At 44.8% G+C, this 27,395-nt stretch overlaps 1 protein-coding gene across 1 annotated transcript in view; it reads left to right on the forward strand.

Moving 5' to 3' along the window:
* LOC126354612 (aminopeptidase N-like) overlaps positions 1–26,169 on the forward strand; it is a 111,160-nt gene extending 84,991 nt beyond the window's left edge. The window contains exons 13-17 of the mRNA XM_050004371.1: positions 1,737–1,933; positions 7,316–7,480; positions 21,252–21,395; positions 24,551–24,629; positions 25,946–26,169. Of these exons, the coding sequence (XP_049860328.1) occupies positions 1,737–1,933; positions 7,316–7,480; positions 21,252–21,395; positions 24,551–24,629; positions 25,946–26,086 (726 nt within the window). The 3' untranslated portion in view covers positions 26,087–26,169. The remainder of the gene's footprint in view (positions 1–1,736; positions 1,934–7,315; positions 7,481–21,251; positions 21,396–24,550; positions 24,630–25,945) is intronic.
* The last annotated feature ends 1,226 nt before the right edge of the window (positions 26,170–27,395 follow it).

Genomic DNA, 27,395 nt, shown 5'->3' on the forward strand with positions numbered 1-27,395 from the left:
GCTTACTGAATACTTAGGTGTATTTAATTTTATTTCTTAACTTACAGAGGGTTTATCGCATATACACTACTGGCCATTAAAATTGATACACCATGAAAATGACGTAGTGCAGACGCGAAATTTACCCGACAGGAAGAACATGCTGTGATGCGCAAATGATTAGCTTTTCAGAGAATTCACACAAGGTTGGCACCGTTGGCGACACCTACAACGTGCTAACATGAGGGAAGTTTTCCAACCGATTTCTCGTACACAAACAGCAGTTGACCGGCGTTGCCTGGTGAAACGTTGTTGTGATGCCTCGTGTAAGGAGGAGAAATGCGTACCATCACGTTTTCGACATTGATAAAGATCGGATTGTAGTTTGTCGTATGGCGTCATTCCTGCTCGCGTTGGTCGAGATCCAATGACTGTTACCAGAATATGGAATCGGTGGGTTCAGGAGGGTAATACGGAACGCCGTGCTGGATCCCAACGACCTTTTATAAATAGCATTCGAGATGACAGGCATCTTATCTGAATGGCTGTAACGGATCGTGCAACCACGTCTCGATTCCTGAGTCAACAGATCTGTACGAACAGTTCGACGACGTTTGCAGCAGCATGGACTATCAGCTCGGAGACTATGGCTGCGGTTACCCTTGACGGTGCATCACAGACAGGAGCGCCTGCGATGGTGTACTCAACGACGAACCTGGGTGCACGAATGGCAAAACGACATTTTTTCGGATGAATCCAGGTTCTGTTTACAGCATCATGATGGTGGCATCCGTATTTGGCGACATCGCGGTGAACGCACATTGGAAGCGTGTATTCCTCATCGCCATACTGGCGTATCGCCCGGCGCGATGGTATGGCGTGCCATTGGTTACACGTCTCGGTCACCTCTTGTTCGCATTGACGGCACTTTGAACAGTGGACGTTACATTTCAGAAGTGTTACGACCTGTGCCTCTACCCTTCATTCGATCCCTGCGAAACCCTACATTTCAGCAGGATAATGCACGACAGAATGTTGTAGGTCCTTTACTGGGCTTTCTGGATACAGAAAATGTGCGACTGCTGCCCTGGCCAGCACATTCTCCACTTTCTCACCAATTGAAATCGTCTGGTCAATGGTGGCCGAGCAACTGACTCGTCACAATACGCCAGTCACTACTCTTGATCAACTGTGGTATCGTGTTGAAGCTGCATGGACAGCTGTACCTGTACACGCCATCCAAGCTCTGTTTGACTCAATGCCCAGACGTATCAAGGCCGTTATTACGGCCAGAGGTGGTTGTTTTGGGTACTGATTTCTCAGGATCTATGCACCCAAATTGCGTGAAAATGTAATCACATGTCAGTTCTAGTATAATATATTTGTCCAATGAATACCCGTTTGTCATCTGCATTTCTTCTTGGTGTAGCAATTTTAATGGCCAGTAGTGTATAACCAAATCACAAACCTTTTTCCTTTAACTAGAAGTTGTTCTAGTTGTTTGTTTATAAACTTGCGTTATCATCAGTTCTCTACACGAGACTTTCATTTTTAACTACCCTCCATAGTTCTGTGAGCGTTCCACCCTCAATATCTGCATTTTATTTACAGCTGTATCGTGAGTTGAAGGTAATGTTACTCCTTTTCGTTGTGTTTTTGTCACTTACTCTTTTTTCATTCACTTAGCTTTCTCTGTTATAGTGCAGTTGTTTCACTTATAAGTTCTGCACCTTTTCACTCGCAATAAATTTGTGCAGGAGTTTGCACTGTCTGTGCTGGAGCACATGACCGATGAACTAGGCTACCGTGAGGTGCCAGGTGAGGACCACGTCACACGTATCCTGAGGGCCATCATTGTCAGCCTTGCTTGCAACTACGGCCAGCAGGCTTGTCTCAATTCGACATACGAACAAATGGAGCGATTCATGGCCGACCCTGCCAATCCTGACAACCAGTGAGTAGTTTTCTCAGCGTGGTGAATCGATTTGCATGAAGACTCTGCTTACACGTCAGCTCTGCCATTTAAGATGCTATACACAAATTTATGAAACCGTTTTAGGAAAATGGTTGACTTAACATTTTAAATTTGGTAATGTTTAGTAACATGTGAAGGTGTGTGTGTGTGTGTGTGTGTGTGTGTGTGTGTGTGTGTGTGTGTGTGTGTGTGTGAGCGCGCAAGAGTTTTATCAGTTTAGATCGTCTGACAATTCTTTGAAGGGAGCGAAAATAGGTACGTTGAAAGAGCTGTGTGTTCGTTTATTATTTCTTTTCTTTCAACTGATACCTTTTGTATTTAGTGCCTTTTCTAAATCACCAGTTTTTGTAATGGACTGTTGGAGCATTTGAGAATTTGAGAAGTCGATGTTGATGTCTGTTGGTCTGTGGTCCATATCCATAAGGTGTTCCGTGAATATAAAATGACAGCTGTTGTTTTTAGGGCTTTATATGTAGCTAACACTGTAATTTCTGCCTGTCTGTCCAACGTAAATTGAACTGCAGTCTTGATGTTCCAGTTGATAAATACTGGAAATGTTGCGTTTGTCGTTGTTCGTATTGGTTGTCCTTACTCATCTCTGTGTTGAGTTACCTATTCTGTAGGCTACTATTAGGCCTTATATTTTTTATCTATGTTACCTATCCTGTGAGGTGCTTTGTTGCTGTAAGTGAGAGTGTAAGATTTTCTTGTAGCTGTGCCTGCTTCTTTCCGGTGCGTGTTTCGCACAAATAAGCCGGTTTCCAGTGCATACTGCACAGACTGAAGGAAACACTTCAAAAAGGAACTACAGATAGTAAAACAAATAGCTGTGGTCAATGACACAAATACTGTAGACAAACTGAATCACAAAATTATGATTTGTTTGATTTTGTGTGCTAGGTGTCCCATTCACCTAGCCCACAAAAACAAAACGGTTCAAACGTCTCTGAGCACTATGGCACTTAACATCGGAGGTCGTCAGTCCCCTAGAACTTAGAACTACGTAAACCTAACTAACCTAAGGACATCACACACATCCATGGGCGAGGCAGGATTCGAACCTGCGACCGTAGCAGTCGCGCGGTTCCGGACTGAAGCGCCTAGAACCGCTGGGCTACCGTGGCCGGCCCACACAAAAACAAACAAATCGGAACCAACATACAAACACAGACACACCAGAGACACAGAACGTAAACACGCACACACACACACACACACACACACACACACACACACACACACACAACATGAGCAAGAAGCACCCACGACGACCAGCACGACAAATAAATATAGGCTACAGGATAGCTAACTCTGCACGGAGAAAACTAAGGACAACCAAAACCAACAAAGACAATCAACACTTTTATGGACTGACTGTTAGGACTGGAGTTCAGTTTACATTGAATAGTCAAGCAGAAATTTCACTATTGGATACACACGAATGCACTAAAAAGTCATTCTACATTTGCAGAACAACCTACGGATATGGACCACAGACCAATGGACATCAAGACAGAACAAAAATGTAACTCTCTCACACACACAAAACACAATCTTCCAATGTTGTTGCTGTTGTGGTCTTCAGTCCTGACACTGGTTTGATGCAGCTCTCCATGCTACTCTATCCTGGGCAAGCTTCTTCATCTCCCAGTACTTACTGCAACCTACGTCCTCTGAATCTGCTTAGTGTATTCAACTCTTGGTCTCCCTCTATGATTTTTACCCTCCACACTGCCCTCCAGTGCTAAATTTGTGATCCCTTGATGCCTCAAAACATGTCCTACCAACCGATCCCTTCTTCTAGTCAAGTTGTGCCACAAACTTCTCTTCTCCCCAATCCTATTCAATACCTCCTCATTAGTTACGTGATCTACCCATCTAATCTTCAGCATTCTTCTGTAGCACCACATTTCGAAAGCTTCTATTCTCTTCTTGTCCAAACTAGTTATCGTCCATGTTTCACTTCCATACATGGCTACACTCCATACAAATACTTTCAGAAACGACTTCCTGACACTTAAATCTATGCTCGATGTTAACAAATTTCTCTTCGTCAGAAACGCTTTTCTTGCCATTGCCAGTCTACATTTTATATCCTCTCTACATCGACCATCATCAGTTATTTTGCTCCCCAAATAGCAAAACTCCTTTACTACTTTAAGTGTCTCATTTCCTAATCTAATTCCCTCAGCATCACCCGACTTAATTCGACTACATTCCATTATTCTCGTTTTGCTTTTGTTGATGTTCATCTTACATACTCCTTTCAAGACACTGTCCATTCCGTTCAACTGCTCTTCCAAGTCCTTTGCTGTCTCTGACAGAATTACAATGTCTTCGGCAAACCTCAAAGTTTTTATTTCTGCTCCATGGATTTTAATACCTACTCCGAATTTTTCTTTTGTTTCCTTTACTGCTTGCTCAATATACAGATTGAATAACATCGGGGAGAGGCTACAACCCTGTCTCACTCCCTTCCCAACCGCTGGTTCCGTTTCATGTCCCTCGACTCTTATAACTACCATCTATTTTCTGTACAAATTGTAATTAGCCTTTCGCTTCCTGTATTTTACCCCTGCCACCTTTAGAATTTGAAAGAGAGTATTCCAGTCATCATTGTCAAAAGCTTTCTCTAAGTCTACAAATGCTAGAAACGTAGGTTTGCCTTTTCTTAATCTTTCTTCTAAGATAAGTCGTAAGGTCAGTAGTGCCTCACGTGTTCCAACATTTCTACGGAATCCAAACTGATCTTCCACAAGGTTGGCTTCTACCAGTTTTTCCATTCGTCTGTAAAGAATTCGTGTTAGTATTTTGCAGCGGTGGCTTATTAAACTGATTGTTCGGTAATTTTCACATCTGTCAACACGTGCTTTCTTTGGGATTGGAATTATTATATTTTTCTTGAAGTCTGAGGGTATTTCGCTTGTCTCATACATCTTGCTCACCAGATGGTAGAGCTTTGTCATGACTGGCTCTCCCGAGGCCGTCAGTAGTTCTAATGGAATGTTGTCTACTCCGGGGGTCTTGTTTCGACTCAGGTCTTTCAGTGCTCTGTCGAACTCTTCACGCAGTGTCGTATCTCCCATTTCATCTTCATCAACACTCTCTTCCATTTTCAGAATATTGTCCTCAAGTACGTCGCCCTTGTATAGACCCTCTATATACTCCTTCCACCTTTCTGCTTTCCCTTCTTTGCTTAGAACTGGTTTTCCATCTGAGCTCTTGATATTCATACAAGTGGTTCTCTTCTCTCCAAAGCTCTCTTTAATTTTTTTGTAGACAGTATCTATCTTACCCCCAGTGAGATAAGCTTCTATATTCTTATATTTATCCTCTAGCCATCCCTGCGTAGCCATTTTGCACTTCCTGTCGATCTCATTTTTGAGACCTTTGTATTCCTTTTTGCCTGCTTCAGTTATTGCATTTTTATATTTTCTCCTTTCATCAATTAAATTCAATATCTCTTCTGTTACCGAAGGATTTTTACCTACTTGATCCTCTGCTGCCTTCACTAGTTCATCCCTCAAAGCTACCCACTCTTCTACTACTGTATTTCTTTCCCCCATTCCTGTCAATTGTTCCCTTATGCTCTCCCTGAAACTCTGTACAACCTCTGGTTCTTTCAGTTTATCCAGGTCCCATCTTCTTAAATTCCCACCTTTTTGCAGTTTCTTCAGTTTTAATCTACAGGTCATAACCAATACATTGTGGTCAGAAATGTCTTACAATTTAAAACCTGGTTCCTAAATCTCTGTCTTACCATTATATAATCTATCTGATACCTTTTAGTATCTCCAGGGTTCTTCCACGTATACAACCTTCTTTCATGATTCTTAAACCAAGTGTTAGCTATGATTAAGTTGTGCTTTGTGCAAAATTCTACTAGGCGGCTTCCTCTTTCATTTCTTAGCCCCTATCCATACTCACCTACTATGTTTCCTTCTCTCCCTTTTCCTACACTCGAATTCCAGTCACCCATTACTATTAAATTTTCGTCTCCCTTCACTATCTGAATAATTTCTTTTATTTCATCGTACATTTCTTCAATTTCTTCATCATCTGCAGAGCTAGTTGGCATATAAACTTGTACTACTGTAGTAAGTTTGGGCTTCGTATCTATCTTGGCCACAACAATGCGTTCACTGTGCTGTTTGTAGTAGCTTACCCGCATTCCAATTTTCCTATTCATTATTAAACCTACTCCTGGATTACCCCTATTTGATTTTGTGTTTATAACCCTGCAGCCACCTGACCAGAAGTCCTGTTCCTCCTGCCACCGAACTTCACTAATTCCCACTATATCTAACTTCAACCTATCCATTTCCCTTTTTAAATTTTCTAACCTACCTGCCCGATTAAGGGATCTGACATTCCACGCTCCGATCCGTAGAACACCAGTTTTCTTGCTCCTGATAACGACATCCTCTTGAGCAGTCCCCGCCCGGAGATCCAAATGGGGGACTATTTTACCTCCGGAATATTTTACCCAAGAGGACACCATCATCAGTTAATCATACAGTAAAGCTGCATGCCCTTGGGAAAAATTACGGCCGTAGTTTCCCCTTGCTTTCAGCCGTTCGCAGTACCAGCACAGCAAGGCCGTTTTGGTATTGTTACAAGGCCAGATCAGTCAATCATCCAGACTGTTGCCCTTGCAACTACTGAAAATGCTGCTGCCCCTCTTCAGGAATCACACGTTTGTCTGGCCTTTTAGCAGACACCCCTCCGTTCTAGTTGCACCTATTGTACGGCCATCTGTATCGCTGAGGCACGCAAGCCTCCCCACCAACGGCAAGTTCCATGGTTCATCTTCCATACAGAGTAAAATAAAGCTAATCGCAACATTCCCAGTCGTAAATTTTTGGCACAACAAAGTTTCCAGATTAAGTCCTTTATGGCTACAGACAAACTGTGAAAGAGAAATCGCTGTAAAGGATAGTGCGGTACACCACAAAAGCACAGAATGTGGCGTATGTACGTATATTTTGTTGTATGTTTTATCTGTTACCAAATCTGTGGGTACGAGTTTTAACAACTGAAATTTCTAAGTTTATAGATATTAAAAAGCAATTTTCCTATTATTTCATAAAAAGAAACTAAAACTGTCACTGATGACGCTGTATCATCAGCGAAACATGTCTTGCAAAAAAGAAGAAAACACTGTGTTTGCTCGTAGCGAAAACAAATTTTATTTGTAAGCGAAGACGCATGAATACATCAGTATTTATACACTTTGCCGTATTTCACGATCAGACCCCTGATCGTGTTATTTGAGGCAGAAGCAGACAGAACTCGTAGATTTTTTTAAGTATGCTAACTTTTGGTTGCAGAGTAACGTAACTTTGAGCTAACTGTTGACAGGGTGGACCCGGACTTGAGGCGCATCGTCTATTGCCAGGGCGTGCGATATTTTGGCGCTGATGTGTATAACTTCCTGATGGACCGATACGCGACCACTGAGGTCATCTCCGAGCTGAACGACATCCTGCTGGGCGCCACTTGTTCAGAGATGGTGGCTGGCTTACGGTAAGGGACAAGTACCAAAATGTGTGTTGTTTTCTCTCTCCTTCGTGTGGAAGTGCTCTGTGCATACTTTTCCCTTATCACAGGTCATACCCTTAAGCAGAGTTTCCACCAAGAGAATTGTTCTTTCAGGGTCGATTTTCGTCAAACAACCTATAGAACTACAATGTGCTGCATTAATGGCTGACTAATGTTATTTAAGATGTGCTGATATTCTATCGCTAGTAAAAATTGTGTTACGAGGCTGTGGCGCATGAGGAAACGATTTGTTGCGCATCACGAAACTCCGCGCAGATAAAACTGTATGCTGGACTGGAACTCAAACTCGGGACCTTCGCCTTTCGCGGGAAAGTGCTTCACCAACTGAGCTACCCAACCACGACGCAAAATCGTTCTCACAGCTTCAATTTCGTCAGGAAGTGGTCTCCTTGCTTGGAGGGTATGACCTTGTCTTCAAGTTTAGGGGATAGGAGACGAGTTACTGAAGAAAGTAAAGCTGCAAAGAGGGGCCGAGGGTTGTGATTGGGCATCTCAGCTGGTAATGCAACTGCCAGCAGAAAATAGTTCAAATGGCTCTGAGCACTATGAGACTTAACATCTTAAGTCATCAGTCCCCAAGAACTTAGAACTACTTAAACCTAACTTAACCTAAGGACATCACACAAATCCATGCCCGAGGCAGGATTCGAACCTGCGACCGGAGCAGTCACGGGGTTCCACACTGAAGCGCCTAGAACCGCTTGGCCACCCCGGCCGGCTGCCCGCAAACGGCAAAGGTCCCAGTTTCGAGTCCCGGTTCGGTAAACAGTTTTAAACTGTTTTAATCCACATCAGTACACTCTCCGCTGCAGAATGAAAATTACATTCTCATTCAGATCATCTTGTAAATCGACAATAACCCTTCACTTCCTACTGACATTCAGCTTGTTTCTGAAAGCAACAATCTTTTCCTAGATATTTTAAGTCTCTTCAGTGTTCTAAAACAGAAAAAAATACTGTAATTATTTCGTTACAAAAAAATACGTAGCATCGAATTGCTTAGTTACAGTATGTAGAGTTTCTAAGAGCCATTTTTGAGCTATATTGTTAGTTACATTAGTCTCAGGGGTATAATTAAGCGGGCGGAAGGGGATCATAAACTGATTTGTTCGATATAAGGGATCAACGAGTGTAGTACATAATTCCAGTGGTACGATTTCTTGAATTTTCGCTGCTCTCTATGCACGCGTTTGTAAGGGGTATTGAGATATATGTGTGGCTAATTGTGCAGATAGTTGACAGTAGGTCATAGCAACTGGTTGTCTATGGGAGTAATCGTAGACCAGTGTACAACTGTCTGCTACACGAATGGTCTTAATTAATTCTGAGGGCTGTCTTAGCGTCCTATTGTTAATTGCACAAGCTATATTCAACGTGTTTTTTGTCTGTAGTCAAGGTCCATATAGTGTAATTACTACTGTCGTAGTCAGAGTTTCTGTGCTGAGGCAAAGCTTATTTTATTTCTGTTTCATTGAATTCTGTAGGACGAGGGCGCTCTAATTGTTGTTCTCTTGTCTGAGCCCTGCATTGAAAATTACACACATAAAAAAAAGTTTTGCATCCCTCCGGTTCCATGAACTCCCTAAGATAGACTTTGACTGTGGATATTGTCTCACAGACACAGTCCCTTTGACTGTTCAGAGATGTCACTAAACCCGCCCAAAGATGTAAACAACCATGCATGAGCAGCGCCTATTAGACGGAGGGGGTGCGACAGCCGATCAGTTCCAGTCATTCCATTCGGAAGGAGGTACACGGTTCGTGTTGTCTGTTGTTAAACTATACTTAGACGGTCAGTACCGCGGTTCGATCGTGTCCGCATTGTTACTTTGTGCCAGGAACGGATCTCAAAAACGGAAATGTCCAGGCGTCTCGAAGTGAACCAAAGCGATGTTGTTCGGACATGGAGGACATACAGAGACACAGGAACTGTCGATGACATGGCTCACTCAAGCATCCCAAGGACTACTACTGCAGTGGATGACCGCTTCCTACGGATTACGGCTCGGAGGAACCCTGACAGCAACGCCCCCTCGTTGAATAATGCTTTTCGTGCAGCCGCAGGACGTCATGTTACGACTCAAACTGTGCGCAACAGGGTGCATGATGCGCAACTTCGCTCCCGACGTCCATGGCGAAGTCCATCTTTGCAACCACAACACCATCCAGCGAGGTACTGATGGGTCCAACAACATGCCGAATGGACCGCTCAGGATTGTCATCACGTTCTCATCACCGATGAGTGTCGCATGTGCCTTCAACCAGACAATAGTCGGAGACCTGTCTGGAGGCAACCCGGTCAGGCTGAACGCCTTAGACACACTGTCCAGCGAGTGCAGCAAGGTACAGGTTCCCTGATGTTCTGGGGTGGCGTTTTGTGGGGCCGACGTACGCTGCTGGTGGTAATGGAAGTTTCCGTAACTGCTGTACGATACGAGAATGCCATCCTCCGATGGATAGTGCAACCGTATCGGCAGGATACTGGCGAGGCATTCGTCTTCATGGACGACAATTCGCGCCTCCATCGTGCACATCTTGTGAATGACTTCTTTCAGGATAACGACATCGCTTGACTAGAGTGGCCAGCAAGTTCTCCAGACATGAACCCTATCGAACTTGCCTGGGATAGATGAAAAACGGCTGTTTATGGACGCCGTGACCCACCAACCATTCTGAGGGATCTACGCCGAATCGCCGTTGAGGAGAGGGACAATCTGGACCAACAGTACCTTGATGAACTGGTGGATAGTATGATACGAATACAGGCATGCATCAATGCAAGAGGACGTGCTACTTGGTATTAGAGGTACCGCTGTGTACAGCAGTCTGGACCACCACCTCTGAAGGTTTCACTGTACAACATGGAATGTGTGGCTTTCATGAGCAATAAAAAGGGCTGAAATGATGTTTATGTTGGTATGTTCCAATTTTCTGTACAGCTTCCGGAACTCTCGTAACTTAGGTGATGCAAAACTTTTTGATGTGTGTACGAGTATAGTGGGCTGAAAATTAAGTTACTTTTTATTGTTATTGTCATATTGTCAAGAAGATTTTACATTTAATAAAGTAAATGTTAAACTAAGCGTACACTTGTACAGCCCCCACCCCAGACCCTACACCAGCGAAATCCTACGCTACAAATTAAATTATAAAATATATTTTAAAAAATGAAGATTTCTTAAGATTAACCTAAGAAGTAATCGTGTCATTTGTCGTAATCAACAGAACATACAAATAATTTACTAAGTAGCGTAACTAGGATAACATTTGGCCAAGCTATCTTCAGCATCCCCAATCTACCGGGTGTTTCAAAAATGACTGGTATATTTGAAACGGCAATAAAAACTAAACGAGCAGCGATAGAAATACACCATTTGTTGCAATATGCTTGGGACAACAGTACATTTTCAGGCGGACAAACTTTCGAAATTACAGTAGTTATAATTTTCAACAACAGATGGCGCTGCAAGTGATGTGAAAGATATAGAAGACAACGCAGTCTGTGGGTGCGCCATTCTGTACGTCGTCTTTCTGCTGTAAGCGTGTGCTGTTCACAACGTGCAAGTGTGCTGTGGACAACATGGTTTATTCCTTAGAACAGAGGATTTTTCTGGTGTTGGAATTCCACCGCCTAGAACACAGTGTTGTTGCAACAAGACGAAGTTTTCAACGGAGGTTTAATGTAACCAAAGGACCGAAAAGCGATACAATAAAGGATCTGTTTGAAAAATTTCAACGGACTGGGAACGTGACGGATGAACGTGCTGGAAAGGTAGGGCGACCGCGTACGGCAACCACAGAGGGCAACGCGCAGCTAGTGCAGCAGGTGATCCAACAGCGACCTCGGGTTTCCGTTCGCCATGTTGCAGCTGCGGTCCAAATGACGCCAACGTCCACGTATCGTCTCATGCGCCAGAGTTTACACCTCTATCCATACAAAACGCGACAACCCCTCAGCGCCGCTACCGTTGCTGCACGAGAGACATTCGCAAACGATATAGTGCACAGGATTGATGACGGCGATATGCATGTGGGCAGCATTTGGTTTACTGACGAAGCTTATTTTTACCTGGACGGCTTCGTCAATAAACAGAACTGGCGCATATGGGGAACCGAAAAGCCCCATGTTGCAGTCCCATCGTCCCTGCATCCTCAAAAAGTACTGGTCTGGGCCGCCATTTCTTCCAAAGGAATCATTGGCCCATTTTTCAGATCTGAAACGATTACTGCATCACGCTATCTGGACATTCTTCGTGAATTTGTGGCGGTACAAACTGCCTTAGACGACACTGCTAACACCTCGTGGTTTATGCAAGATGGTGCCCAGCCACGTCGCACGGCCGACGTCTTTAATTTCCTGAATGAATATTTCGATTATCGTGTGATGGCTTTGGGTTATCCGAAACATACGGGAGGCGGCGTGGATTGGCCTCCCTATTCGCCAGACATGAACCCCTGTGACTTCTTTCTGTGGGGACACTTGAAAGACCAGGTGTACCCCTCAGAATCCAGAAACAATTGAACAGCTGAAGCAGTACATCTCATCTGCAAGTGAAGCCATTCCGCCAGACACGTTGTCAAAGGTTTCGGGTAATTTCGTTCAGAGACTACGCCATATTATTGCTACGCATGGTGGATATGTGGAAAATATCATACTATAGAGTTTCCCAGACCTCAGCGCCATCTGTTGTTGACAATTGTAACTACTGTAATTTCGAAAGTTTGTCTGCCTGAAAATGTACTGTTATCCCAAGCATATTGCAACAAACGGTGTATTTCTATCGCTGCTCGTTTAGTTTGTATTGCCGTTTCAAATATACCGGTCATTTTTGAAACACCCTGTAAGTAATAAAGAATATTGCAGAAAAATCTTAACTTACACGAATAACAATGTCTCAGAATGTGTTGCATTTATGAAGACGAGAAAAAACCTTTGAACCCATCCGTGTGCGAACCCATGTCCTTTCGTATTGCACTCCTGAGCAAATACACCATTTATACTGGTTTCTCCTTCCAGTAAATACAAATTAGTCTCCTTCGTCGTGATGGCGAAGAAGCAATCTTGTGGAACAAAAAAAAAAAAAACCTTTCTCAAAGCCAAAATCAAATTTCATTTCCCTTCAAGAAGAAATTATAAGCAATAAATAAGGAAAAGGGAAAAGTTTTCTTTATTTTATTTTATTTTGTTTATTTTTTTATTTTATAGAAAGTCGTCGTGCGACTTGCAGTTAAAGACCAGTCCTTACAGGAGCGCCTGAAGTGTCTCCGCCTACAGCAGGCCAGCTCGTCCAAACGTGTCTTCTCATTGCGAAGGCGTGGGTTCTGGGTAGTAGAACCATTCATTTCGGTTCGGTTAATACAGTTTTCAGCTTGTCAGGGCTTGGACGTTCCAGCTACGAGGTGGGTCATCCAAGGTGCTCCGTAAGAAATTGGAAAAATATTGCTTATAGCGTGGGTTACGAATCAGGACGCAGTGTCGTTCGTTGAGATAAGTCCAATATCCTAGCGTAGACTTGTCGCCAGAAGTAAAAAGATAGCGGATCGTGTGGCCACAGATCCAATTCACAGAGTGAGTTTTGGCAGAGGGGTAGAAAGTCTTATCGGGGTACAAAAGCATGTGGACGTCGATCTGAGCTGGCGTCTGTCGAGTAAGGAACGCCAAAATTCGCCGCGCAAGTGTCCAGACATCAAACGCTGTGCCACAGTGGGACCGGTGGACATCCGTGTCATCCACTCCACAGTGGGTGCAGAGGGATGAATCGGCGAGATGGATGCGGTGCAGACGATATCGGTTAACTTGTTTGCCATTCACGGTGATGCACCACGCTGATTGAACGTCTGATACGAGAAAACGCGCATGGATCGCTTTCCATATGTGTCGTCACACGTATTGTGGATACTTACATTCGATGGGGTTGGACGGGCGGCACTGTTGCAACAATTCGGAGACTGTTTTCGTGAGGTACAAACGTGTAAGTGGTAAGGACCGGTAGACATAGCTGAACTCCAGGAAAAATCGTTGGATGTAATAAAAGGGGGTTGGAATGGTCGATACCAGTACTGGGGCGGACAAGGAGGCCGGTGCAAAGTTGTGAAGCAGGAGGCTAGTAAGGCTCTGCGGGTGACGGTGCCAAAGTTATAGTTGGGAGCTGACGTAAAGTGCCTTGACACGAGTGAGCACGTGGATGAGTCCCACCCCGCCACGATCTCGTGGCAGTGCAAGGGATTCATATTGCATCTTGAATAACATCCCCGAGCTGACGAAGCAGCCGAAAGCCATGAACAGTCGTCGGGCCAGGAGATTAGAGACTGGTAGTACTTGAGCGGTGGTGGTTAGTGTTGAACGTCCCGTCGACAACCAGGTCATTAGAGACGGAGTGCAAGCTCGGGTTAGGGAATGATTTGGGAAGGAAATCGGCCGTGCCCTTTCAAAGGAACCATCCCGGCATTTGCCTGAAACGATTTAGGGAAATCACTGAAAACCTAAATCAGGATGGCTGGAGACGGGATTGAACCGTCGTCCTCCCGAATGCGAGTCCAGTGTGCTAACCACTGCGCCACCTCGCTCGGTGTAGTACTTGAGCCACGTGTGGTATACGGGAAGCATGATACATGTTCACGTATTTCGCGCGTTGGATAACGTCAAGAGCTCGTAGCCGGTGATCTGCGAGATTTGCTCTGATTGTCTGTAGCAAGCGTCGATCATTGATAGTCGCTGAGCGGCGCAGATCTGCTGCGAAATCAAGTCCAAGACATCGTATGGTGGCGGCGACACTAAGGGGGGCAACGCATCTCTCCGGCATGCCCTCACCAATGAGCAGGACCTTGGATTTTGACACGTTGAGGCAGCTCCCCGACGCTTCGCCGTAAGTCGCCACCCATGTCAATGCTGCTCGTACTTCATCTTCACTGCGCAGATATAGTACTATGTCGTCTGCGTAGGCTGTACAACAAAAACGGTGGCCGTGCACAGCCATAGCTTCCAAACCTTGGCGCATGCCCTGGAGCAGGGGTTCCAAGGCGAAAGCATACAAAATCGTGGAAAGGGGGTAGCCTTGCCGTACAGATCGTGTGATGACCAGGGACGGTGTGAGGCGACCATTGTACATGATTGTAGAGGTTGCACTACTCAACAGGCGCATAACCACTGTGATAATACCGCCAGGAAATCCCATATGCTCAAGAACTGTCCGTAAATAGAAATGGTCAACACGATCAAAAGCCTGGCTTAAGTCCAGTGAAGCCAAGGCGCCAGGGAGACGTTGATAATGCGCCAATGCTATAATGTCTCTGTAACGGGAAAGGGCTATACGGATGTTGTTGCCGCCTCCTAGGGAAGTCTGGTCGCAGGATGTGATATAACGTGCGATCTTCTTGAGACGCGATGCCAATAGCCGTGTGAATATTTTCATGTCGCTGTTGAGGAAAGTAATTGGTCGATAATCCTGGACCCTCGATAATCCGTGCGGTTTATGTACGGGGATAATAATGCCATCTAGAAAGGCGCTCGGGGACACTGTAATCGGTGACATCAGCTCTTGTGCGATTGCCGTCCACGTGGAAGCCAACAAATAGTGAAAACTTTTATAAAATTCGATGGGTATACCGTCAGGTCCAGGAGATCTGTTATTGGTACCCGCCTTGATAGCATCTACCACTTCATCTGTGGTTACGTCGTCTTGGAGGTCATGCACTGCATCCTCCGGAAGAGCGTTCGTAGTAAGCTGAGCGACTTCTGTGATCAGTGGTGCAGAATGCGGTACGGCTACGTATAGCCTTGCAAAATGAGCATGGAGAGCACGACCGATGCTTCGTTGGGTGTCGTGCCGGCGCCCTTCCACATCAGTGAGGACTTGGATCAGAGCTCGTCGTCGTCGTTGTCTTTCCTGAAGGAGGTGGTACATCGACGGACGTTCTTGAGGGATACGATTAGAAGCACGAGAACGGACTACAGTTCCTTCCAAGTAACGCCGCATGATCAAGGAGATCTGCGCCTTCGTACGATGGACCATCTACTGCCGGGCTGGCGAGAAAGGCATCGTCGCACAGTCACATAGTACAGTGTAGTAGAAGTGCAGGGTATGAGTTTGCCACGCCTTAAATTCCTTCCCATAACTCATCAGTGTCTTCCTGAGGGTCGGCTTTGCACAGGAGAGCCACAGTGATAAGGTGGAGTCATAGGCTTCACGACGATGGTGGCAGCGTGCCCACGCTTCTTCGACCATACGGCGACAGTCTGAGGAGGTCAGGTGGGTGACATTGAGTTTCCACAGACCACGACTATGCCACACTTGCTGTCGGGCAAGGGTGACGTCACAGAGGTACGCATCATGGTCTGAAAAGGCCAAGGGCCAGACTTCCGCATGACGTGTGCCATCAGCACGGGAGCGGGTAACGTAGATGCGATCTATGCGGCTTGACGAGTGAGAGGTGTAGAATGTATAGCCCGGTTGAAATCGGTGGAGCTTCTTCCATGTGTCGACAAGTCGTAGACGGTCGATGGCCACTGAGAGAAATGCATAAGGTGAATGTCGCGGGAGTTGGTCCGCGGGCACTTGTGTCGAGTTCAAATTCCCACCGAGTACCAAATCGTCAAGCGGACCTGTGAAGAGGGGTGTGACGCTTTCGGCAAAAAAAGTTTGTCGGTCATGACGGCGGCCAGTGCCGGACGGAGCGTAGATATTAATAATACGCACGCCGAACAATGTGAGGGCCATACCTGGCGCAGTGGGGAGGTAGATGACGTCCTCTGCAGGGAGTTCGTGGCGTAGCAGCATGGCGTCGCCGCTACAGGTGTCGGATGCGAGGGAAACATGGGCTTTGTACCCGGTGGGAACTAGGAAGTCAGCCACAAACACCTCTTGTAAGAGTGCTATATCAACACCCGCAGAGTATATAGTGTCACGGAACATGGCCAGTTTGTGGGGGGCACGAATGATTCGTCGTGGCGATACGGTATTGCTGTGTACGGCCATCCTCAGTATTTACCGAACGTGCGGTAGAAGTAGCCGGCTGGTGGGGACCCGCCGGTGGTGTCGCGGTGGTGATAATTACTGGTGGGGGGGGGGGGGGGGGGGGGGCAACCTCAGTGTCGCCGTGGTGTACTCCTGTGCAGACACACTGGCAGTCTGTTCCACTTCTTCTTCAACGTCATAGGCCCAGGAAGCTGACGACGTGGACATGTGACGGTCACGTACTGCCGGAACGGGTGTTGTGGATTCCGCATCATGAGTGGCAGGGGGACCGCCGTCATCATTCGTTGACAACGGCGAGGACACGTCCTTGGCTGGGAGAGGTGGCGTCACAGGAGGGGCGCCTGTTGCTGCCACATCGCCGCAGTGTGGGAGATCACCGTCAGACATCTGGTCGACATCTCGCGGGGCCGTCTGAGAAAGGGCGTCATCGGAAGGCGTTCGTCTTCGTTTCCTGTGTTTGCGAGGCGACCGCTGTTTTCTGATGTGGCCTTCTGAATCAGAATGTGGTCGCCCGTCATCTGACGCCGATCCCGTCTGGACAAAGGCAGACGTCGGCAAGACACCGAGGTCGACGTCCACGGTTCCAACAGGAACATCGGTTTCGTCCGCAACCCGGACGGTCCTGAAGCGAGCACAGGAGGCGACGCCGTGCTGGTGTCTTCGGCGCGTTGTGCTGCGGCGGGTGGCGTTGACGAGGCTGCTAGCGCAATCCAGATTGGTACGACGGGGTCCTGTGCGACCTTGGCGTAGGTGATGGCTAAGGACGTGACCGTCGAAGCCTGGGTCTCTTCACGTAACAGCGTCTGTAGTAAACCGCGGTGTAAGCATTCGGAACGTACATGTCCCTCCTGGCCACATCCTGCGCCGTTCGTGGCTGTCCATCGTACATGACGATGACCCTCACACCGCCAATCAGCAGGCACGATGGGACATGTTTCGTCAGCTCAATTTTTATTTGCCGGACGCCATTTAGTATGGGGTAGGTCGTAAATGTTTGCCACTTCTCCGCGACGTGACCCAAGACGGTGCCATATGGTTGGAAAGCGGCAACGACCACATCCTGGGGCACCTCTAACGGGAGCTCAAACACCCGCAACGTGCGGAGACCGAATCCAGCATGGGCGACTTTCACAGCACCCATGTGTCCGTCGGAGTGTTTAAATTTTAGTCCGGTGGCATGACGGTGAATTATGTCAGTGCAAATTTCCTCCGTCGACATCTTGATGTAGACAACACTTCCAGTGATGGAAAAGTGTATGCCGATTACGTCCTGGGGGTTCAAACCTAGATCCTCTCGGATGAACTGTTCGACTTCGAAAGCCCTGGGTGGTGGATGTTCGGCCTGAAACGTTACTTTGATCGTTGCCCGGCGGTACGAGTGCGCCATGGAGTACGTTATACTGGACTCGACGCGGAAGTAAACACCACCGAGAGCGGAGCGTCGGACGGCGCGCGGAGCAGCTCCGCACGCTAGCACGGCTGTGAGCCGACTACCACTTGGCCACGCCAAACAACAGACAGCAGCATAGAGCAACGTAGGCTGACTTCGTTGCCAAACGGTGCTGCCTAAGTCATAAATGCATGATAGTTTGGAAGGTTTCCAATATCAGGCTTCACATAATTGCTTTTCATTGTTACTTAGAAATTGTAAACACGTTTCGATAGTTACTAACTAAACCATTTGTGGGAAAAAGTACACAAAGTCACTAGTAAGTCAGTTCAAACTCATGTAATATACGTAAGCAGAGCCGATGTCTTGATATTTAATGATCTTCAAACTCTTATTTGCATAAAAATATCATGTATTTTGAGAGAATATTGACCGAAACCTTTTTTTATGTAATCATTCACAGTATCAACCTAACATAACCATGTTTTCTAACAAAGGAAAATAGTCTATTATAAACTGACGTTCCAAACGGATGCGTCCTCTGGTGAATATTTAGCAACACAATCACTAAATCCAACGCTGAAACCGCTAAATATGTTTAAAATAACAAATTATAGGTGTACATAAAGCACAGCTCACCGATCGTCAGGGCCAGACCGAAATCCAAAACCTCTCGGTACAATTGTCGTAAAATCGGTGGGAGGACCGTTCGGTAACAGGTCTCAGAAGCTTACTAAATAGGATTCTTGGATAAAGAACCGAAAATGACGTCACTACCGAGACTAACCTACTACACCGACCGGTATGAACGATACAGGGCCCCTGGAGTACAGTAGGGTGACGGCCGGCCCCTATTGTAGCAGGACCGGAAGAATAACCGAGAATTTAGCAAATCTTGGACGCAGGTAAGAGGAACGAAGAAGCGACAGCTTGGAATCCACGCAGGCTGGGTTATTTCCAAGGATGTTTACTCAGAAGCGTACAAGTATAGGTTTTCCCTCGCAAACTTTCCCCGCTGGACGACAAAAGACTAAAATATGGTTGGTCGGCGTTAGGAAGAATCTGTAGAGAGGGAGAATACTCCGTGGTTTCGGGAGTATCATTCGTTTTCGGAATTACAAGGGTGGAGAGCCGAGCCTTGCTGGGAAGCCAGCGGTGGAGAGACGAGGGCTTCCGTTGTGAGCGCCCGTGTGTGACGGTCGCTGGGCATCAGCTTTGTTGGTACAGACGGACTAGCTGTCTTCGTTCTCAGGAGAGTTTATAGTTAGAACAGTTAGGCACTGTACTGTGGCAAACCTATACGATCCTGCACTTCACCTCCGGGTAGGAAGTCGTCGTTGAGTATGCAGCGTTTAGTAAATTAGAGCACTTCTTCTGCCTATACTTACGTTGAGTCGTTATCTGAACTCCGTCCTTGTGGCTGGGAGTTCGCGTTTCTCGTCTGTAGAACACAGAAAGGAGAATACAGTATTAGAGTATATTAGTCAGAGGACCGCCTTCTGCCGTCCTAGTGTCTAAAAGCGTTTATTTGTGGCTGGAGTTCATCCATCGTCGCAGATTAGTCTGAGAACCATCACTTCGACGCTCTGGACGCAGCACATACGATGATGCCGCAAATTGCTCCAGCTGTGACCACGTTAGTTTATTCCCGTTGAGGTTCCACACCAGCCTAGATCATCTTTGAAAGTAGTGTCTTCTAGTGCTTGGTACGTAGATGATGTCAGTCATTTCGCGTTATTGATATTAGATCGCGCAGTCATAATAAGGGGCAGAGTTGGGCAATTGATTAATAATTTTAGCTAGGAAATATAGACAATTGTACTTAAAGGGTTAATTTTAATCTATAATAAATATATATTGAACAACAACGTTTATCACTCAGTAGTATTAGTTGCCTTCATCATTCATTTATGTTTAGGTTGTAATTTATATGTAAAAAAGAGCGTTAAGAGATCCTAAGATCTGCTTCAGGGGATAGTCAGACAGGACCAAATCATCATTTAAGCATTTATTATTTTCCGTTGGGCACATTCATTTTTACACCCGTATGGAGTAGCATCTTGGAAAAAGTGTCTTCAGATCTAAATTTCATAATTTCATTTGATGCAGCTTTCCACGATCTTCAATCGTATGGATCGTATCGCTCCTGAAAGCTATATCCATTCGAACTTCATTAGTGAATTCACACCATTATCTCGCTTCACAAACATGTCTTCCACACAGACTCAAATTTCCCTCCACTTCACTACGGAATAAGCTGCTCATAGTGTCTCAAAATGCATCTTCATAATTCGATTCAGTATTCCTTCAGTGGTTATCTCATCTAGCCACTATTGTTCTGTAGCATCATATTTTAAAAGAGTCGGTTCTTTTGGTCTGTACTGCTTATGATCCACTCTTCGCGCCCATACATATGACAAACTCACGAAAATAGGTCATTTGACATCAGATTGAAGGAAACATGATCGCGCTAAGAAAGAAATAACGCCACAAATCAGCAGCACCCACCCACCTGCGTGAACAAAACACCCTGTTAATAACATAAGCATCAGTTTTATACATATCCAAACACAAGGAAAAAGAATTAGACACATTTGAAATATTCGAAATACACGAACACCAAAGGAAACAACGTGAGTCTATCCTAACTGAGAAGAATGATGTTTACAATATTATCGTCTCTGTTTTTAACTATTAAATATAAAACCATTAAATATAAAATGTCTTATCCACCCTCTCTACCCTCTTACCTCCCCCCCCCCCCTGCTTTCGGTTTGAGTCGGATTAGAATGGATTTATTCGAAAAGTGTACGTTCGAAATACACTTATGCTAAGTAGGACGATAGTTCGTACTGAAGTCAGCGGCGTCCCGTAAACACACATTCGAAATTACTTCACAAAAGGCCCATTTACCAACTCAAGTTTCCTAGAGCGATTTTGCTTATATTGTCGTATAATTTCAGCTCTGTCGCTCTTCAGAATATATTACGATACACACAGTATGTAATATTATAATTAGATCAATTATTACTAGACGGCAGCCTTATGTTTTGAAACAAAGAACTCGCATTGTATAGCTGAATCTTATGCGCACCTCCTTGACTCCTTCATCCCCCTTGATACTCATCCATCGTAACCATCGTGTGAGATAAATGCGCAGTTACGGTGTTGAACCACCTGCTTTTTCCTTTTAAACAGTCCTGAATGGTTCGAGATTCTCTTATTTGACGGTAATCTCAGTTCATTAAGCAACATGGTGACAGGGCCATTAAAAACTTGGTTTTAGTGAATAAACTCAGTGGTATAAAAGGTTGAGTTGTAAGGGTCGCCTGCTCAGTCTACAGAACAGATGAGAGATTACTGTTTGCAGGATGCTGGAGTTGACTGCGGCTGGAGCCCGGGGTGGCTTCCGGAGAGAACACCTGCTGCGCCTGCTGGAGGGACTTCTCCAGCAGAAGCAGGGCGTATCCACGGCCCTCCAGTTTCTCAGCAACAGCGCGCACCTCCTCACTTGGTGAGTACCGCTGCTTTCCCCTTCAGGGAGCCTAGTGTATATTTACAAAATCTCAAAAACTGAGGATCACCTAGATGAGTAAACAGTAGCGTGTCATCGTTCGTTGATATGTTTGGCAAATATGTTGTTTCGTTCTGGAATAACACGTCGTGGACAAATAATATGAAAACTTAGAAAATGTGTAAGAGTATCAGTTTAGTGTACACAGAGTAAGTTTGGTGATGTTCTAGGCTCTGTATGCCTCGTGCTTTTGCTGTCCGCTAGGATCACTGTTTCCTTAAAGTTCTTTCTATAGTGCCCATCTGCCACATGTAACCAAGCTATCAAGTGAGCTATTACTTCTATTTGAATAAAAATGCTACTGCCCTGAATTTTGCAAAGTGTTATACTCGTTTATTTATGTGACGACGACACGTTTGGTATTTGCTTGAAGTTAGGAATACATCTACATCTCTAGATCTATGTAATTACTCTGCAGTTCACAGTTAAATGCCTTGCACAGAGTTCATCGAATCACCTTCAAGACACTTTTCTACCGTTCTACTCTCGAGCAGAGCAGAGAAAACGAACACTTGAATCTTTCCATGCGAGCTCTGTTTTTCGTATTTTGTTATAGTGATCATTTCTCCCTGTGTAGGTAGGCGCCAGTAAGATATTTAAGATATTTTCATATTCTGAGGAGAAAGTTGATGGTTGAAATTTCATGAGAATATCCTGCTGAAACGAAAAACACCTTTATTTTATTGACTGTCACCCCAATTCGTATATCATATCCGTCGCATTCACTCAACTATTTCACGATAAAACAAAACGACCTGCACTTCTTTGACCTTTTTCGATGTGCTATCTGACGCGGACCACATACTCTACAGCGATTTTTCAAAGAAGACGGACAAGCGTAGTGTAAGCAGTCTCTTTAGTAGACCTGTTACATTTTCTACGTGTTCTGCCAATAAATCGCTGTCTGGGCTTTACTTTCTCAACAAAATTATCTACCTGGTCGTTAAAATTTTAGTTATTTGTAATTGTAATCCCAAAGTATTTAGTTGAATTTACAGCCTTTACATATGTGTGATTTATCGTGTCACCGATATTTAGCGGATTCATTTTAGTACTCATGTTCACATCTCCGTGAACAGTGACCGTCCGGAGATCCAAGTTGGGGACTATTCTGTCTTTGGAATATTTTACCAGGGAGGATAACATCATTATTTAATCACTCAGTAGATCGGCATCCCTTGCCTTCAGCCGTTCGTAGCACCAACACAGCAAGGGTATCTTGGCTGATGCTATAAGATGACATGCGTCAATCATTCAGACTGTTGCCCCTGCAGCTACTAGAAAGCTACTGCCGCTCTTCAGGAATCACATGTTTGTCTGCAGACACCCCTCAATTGTGATTGCACTTGCTGTACGGCAATCTGTATCACGAGGGCACTCAAGCCACTCAACTCCACAAGGTCCGTGAACCACGTGTTTGATTTTATTGATACACCACATCTAACAGTACTAAACTGGAAGAGCTGTGCACCTTCAGACTTTAAACGAGGCCTATTTGTACAAATCCAGTTAATAAATAAGGGAACCGCATCATCTTCCCTTTACACCGAATTATGTTTTAGACGTGACTCATAACATACGGGGACATGTTTGCTTTGCGCTGAATGTAAGATTGCACAACCACCAATATAATACACTGAAGTGCAAAGAAACTGGTATAGGTATGCGTATTCAATTACAGAGATATTTAAACAGGCAGAATATGGCGCTGCGGTCGGCAACACCTATATAAGACAAGTGCCTGGCATAGTTTTCAGATCGGTTACTGCTGCTAAAATGGCGGGTTATTAGGATTTAAGTGAGTTTTACAGTCGGCGCACGAGCGATGGGACACAGCGTCTCCGAGGTAGTGGGGATTTTCCCGAACGACCATTTCACGAGTGTACCGTGAATATCAGGAATCCAGTAAAACATGAAATCTCTGACTTCGGTGCGGCCGGAAAAAGATCCTGCAAGAACTGGACAAACGACGACTGAAGAGAATCGTTCAGCGTGACAGAAGTGCAACCCTTCTGCAAAACGCTGCAGATTTCTATGCTGGGTCATCAACAAATGTCAGCATGCGAACCACTCAACGAAACGTCACCGATATGGGCTTTAGGAGCGGAAGGCCCACACGTCTACCCTTGATGACTGCACGATCGAAGCTTTACGCCTTGCCTGGGCCCTTCAGCACCGACATTGGACTCTTGATGACTGGAAACGTGTTACCTGGTCGGGCGTGTCTGGTTTCAAATTGTATCGAGCGGATGGACGTGTACGGGTATGGAGACAACCTCATCAATCCGTGGAACCTGCATGTCAGCGGTGGACTGTTCAAGCTATTGGAAGCTCTGTAATAGTCAGGTGCAGCTGGAGTGACATGGGACCCCTGATACTTCTAGATACGACTCTTACAGGTGCATTTACATAAGAAACCTGTTTGATTACCTGAGTCTGTTCATGTACATTGTGCCTTCCGAAGTACTTGGGCAATTACAGCAGAACAATGTGACACTCGACACGTCCAGAATTGCTACAGTGTGGCTCCAGGAACATTCTTCTGAGCTGAAATACTTGCGCTGGTCACCAAGCTCCTTAGGCATGAAAGTTATTGAACATTCTGGGATGCCTTGCAACGTGCTGTTCAGACGAATCTCCACTCCCTCGTACTCTTGCGGATTTATGCACAACCCTACACGATTCATGGTGTCAGCTCCGTCCAGCACTGTTTTAGACATTAGTCGAGTCTATGTCACGTCGTTTTGCGGCACTTCGGCGTACTCGCGGGGGCCCTTCACGATATGAGACAGGTGTACCAGGTTCTTTGACTCTGCAGTGTAAATGAACGTTGTGTAAGGAATATTTTGTGCCACACCAGTCCATCGCTAAACCCTTTCGTAGAACAAACGTACATATGAACATTATGTCGTAGTTTGATCATAAGAATCTTCTTACAATGTTTGTTATAAATATTTACAAAAAAAAGAGTATGATTTCGGTCCACGCTACTGAAGTGCTGCAGTCGTTTTGAGACGCTAGTTTGCTGCTTGAGGTGGAATCTGAACACACTCGATATGGCAGATCGCTTGAGACTTCTTCTGCTTTGTTCACAGGCCAGGCGAAAAGGCAGCGGTGAGAAAGCTGGTGATGCGAGCCACGCTGAACATGTACGAACAGGAGCTGCTGGAGCAGGTGAGTGGCAGTGGGGGCTGCCGCTGGTTGCCTGGGGCCTTGTCGTGTGGCTCATACTGTGACACAGACCAAATATCTCACAATGTTGAAAGACAATGAAAGCACAGACACACACACACACACACACACACAAACAGAGGTAGAGAACGATGGGCTGCGAGAGAGAGATGTTCATACAGTGATCAGGATGTATGCATTTATATTCTATGATGTCTTTCTTGCCACAAGTATTGGTTGTCTGCTGTATTTACGTATCTCCATGAGTTACCACTTCACCTTTAACCACCTTGAACATTTTCTAGTATGTTGGGGAAAGTACTGAACCTTCTCACACTTTCCGCCCTAACCAGTTCTGTAATAAAAGTTTAATATGTTTAATTATTCCATCATGCAATGATAAAATTCATTTTATGTGTGCTGCAGTCTTTTTCTGTAACTACAAAACTTACTCCAGAAAATGAAGTTTCTCCAAATGTGAAAACATGTTATAGGGTACAACAGGGCCATATGAATAGAACAAATATTCTATTCACATTTAAGAGTGTTGGAATCGAGAAAAATTTGTCAGTCGTATATTTCGACATCGGTGTGTTACATTATTACTCTACTACACACTAATAATCGGTTAATAAGATCAAAATTAGTAGTATTATCAATAACCAGTTAAAATTTAAAAACATTTTAAAATAGAAGCTGTGGACACTTAACACAAATTTCCATTTTGAAGACAGTGAAAATTGTTAATACATTAACTAAGTTCATTTGCAAAAATCATGGGTTCCATGATAGAGGACCTCCTGTTTCAACGTATAAGACCGATGTATGGCTTAACTGTCCACACATTATGTAACGAGTTTTAGAAACATCCAGAATTTTACTCAGTATGAAACTCTGTATGTGAAGAATTAACTGTAAACTTCAAATAGCTTTAGTATATTATACATTACTTAAGTATATAGAACTCATAATTTTTATAAACACCACACAAAACACAACCTCACGTCTCGTAATGTGAAAATCAGTAGAAAATTTCAGAAACTGCTTGTTACAGTGCTTAGAGGATATGCCTTTCACGTGATTCTAAAATCATTAAATAGACTGAAACAGTGACAAGGAAACATTAGATGTACCTAGTATACTAAATAGACTGAAACAGTGACAAGGAAACATTAGATGTACCTAGTATACTAAACTCTAGGTGCAACTGTCTCCGCTACTGTGGTTTTTGTCCCCCTGTGTAATATTGTTCTTCTCCTTCACCCTTGCCAGTAACGTTACTAGCTAAGCTTTTGATTTCTGCTTGCTGCCTTTATCAGGTGGAGCGCGTAGCTGACGCTTTGGAGGACAAGTCACTACACAGAGCTGCACAGAGGCGCCGTGACATCATCGCCCGTGGAGAGACGGCGCGTAAAGAGGCAGCCCGCTGGCTCAGAGAGAGGCGATGGGAGCGCATCTGAGTGGGAGGGCCGTGTCTCCTGCACACAACAGCAGCAGCAAGCTTACGCGAAATTCAGAAAATAAAGTTATGACTGTTACTGGATTACGATTAATCATTTTTCCTTCAACCCTAAGACAGCTCATGTCTTGCTACTTCAACTGCTATCCTTTTGTAGAAATAATTGTTTGCAAAACCCAAGGGTCCTTGGAGAATGCTTTTCATCAGTTAACATCAAGAAATGTCGCAGAGAAAGAAGAAAAGATGGTGAACGCTTAAACAGTTTTATGGAACAGACTTTAGCGAGGAAATGCTGGAGGCATGCCTCGAGAAGAGAGCTCACGTCACAATGTTCGCTTCATTCGTCACAGAGCCTTCACTTCATCTTCCACGGTCTTCATTTGATCATAGAGAACTGCGGTAGACCGTTTTCTTCAAGTACTGGAGGCTTCTCGTTGGCGCACTGGCCATATCAGTCTTCGGGAAAAGTTTGTAAGTGTAGTAAAGAAAGTATTAACATAACTTGCTTATTTCGGTTATGAATACTTCGATATATTTTCTTCCTCCCTTCCTTACTGTTGTGTTTCGTAGTTAGAGAGGGATTTTTTTTTCATGCAATGGTCTACAATTCTCGAGAAAACGTTGACTGTAATGCATCCGTTGGAAACAAGTCAACGAGTGAGAACCTATATTTACACTCTCATCCATACCTTGGCAATACAACTTCCGTTCCAGCGTGTGTCGGATGGTACTTCTGGTACACTGCTTCCATATTCTATTCATAATTGTTACTCGAGAGGAACGATTATTGATATGCCTTAGCACGACCTCTTATTCTTTGATTTTTTTCCTAGTGGTCATTTCGCGAAATGCGAATGAACCACTGACTCAAGGCGTCTCGCTTCCATGCATTTTCTCTAGATCCTCCACTAAAACTATCAAGTAAATGAGCCCGACTGACGAGTAATTTTAGAGAACCGGTCGAAAAATTGATTTTAATCCCCTTTTACGAGGTTAAATACATTTCCTTAAGATTCCCCGAGAGAATCTCAATGTTTTATTGTGTGATACTACTGGTTTCAGTAAATTATCGGCAGCACTTATATGGATACATTGTATTTATTTACGTTCAGAGTCAATTGCCAGTGCTCCCACCAGTCGTCAATCTATCGTAGATCTCCCTCCATTTCGCTAGAGTCTTCCAGCGTTGCAACCTTCCGTCAGAGAACAGTCTCAAGGAGATTTTGATCTGTTACGCTAAATTATATAATTGCGTCTTACGTCAGATGTCTAGAAGCCCACCGACCTGAGTTCTTGGTTTGCCGCACCAT

The sequence above is a fragment of the Schistocerca gregaria genome, chromosome 3 (genome assembly GCF_023897955.1).
Source record: "Schistocerca gregaria isolate iqSchGreg1 chromosome 3, iqSchGreg1.2, whole genome shotgun sequence".
NCBI lineage: Eukaryota > Metazoa > Arthropoda > Insecta > Orthoptera > Acrididae > Schistocerca > Schistocerca gregaria.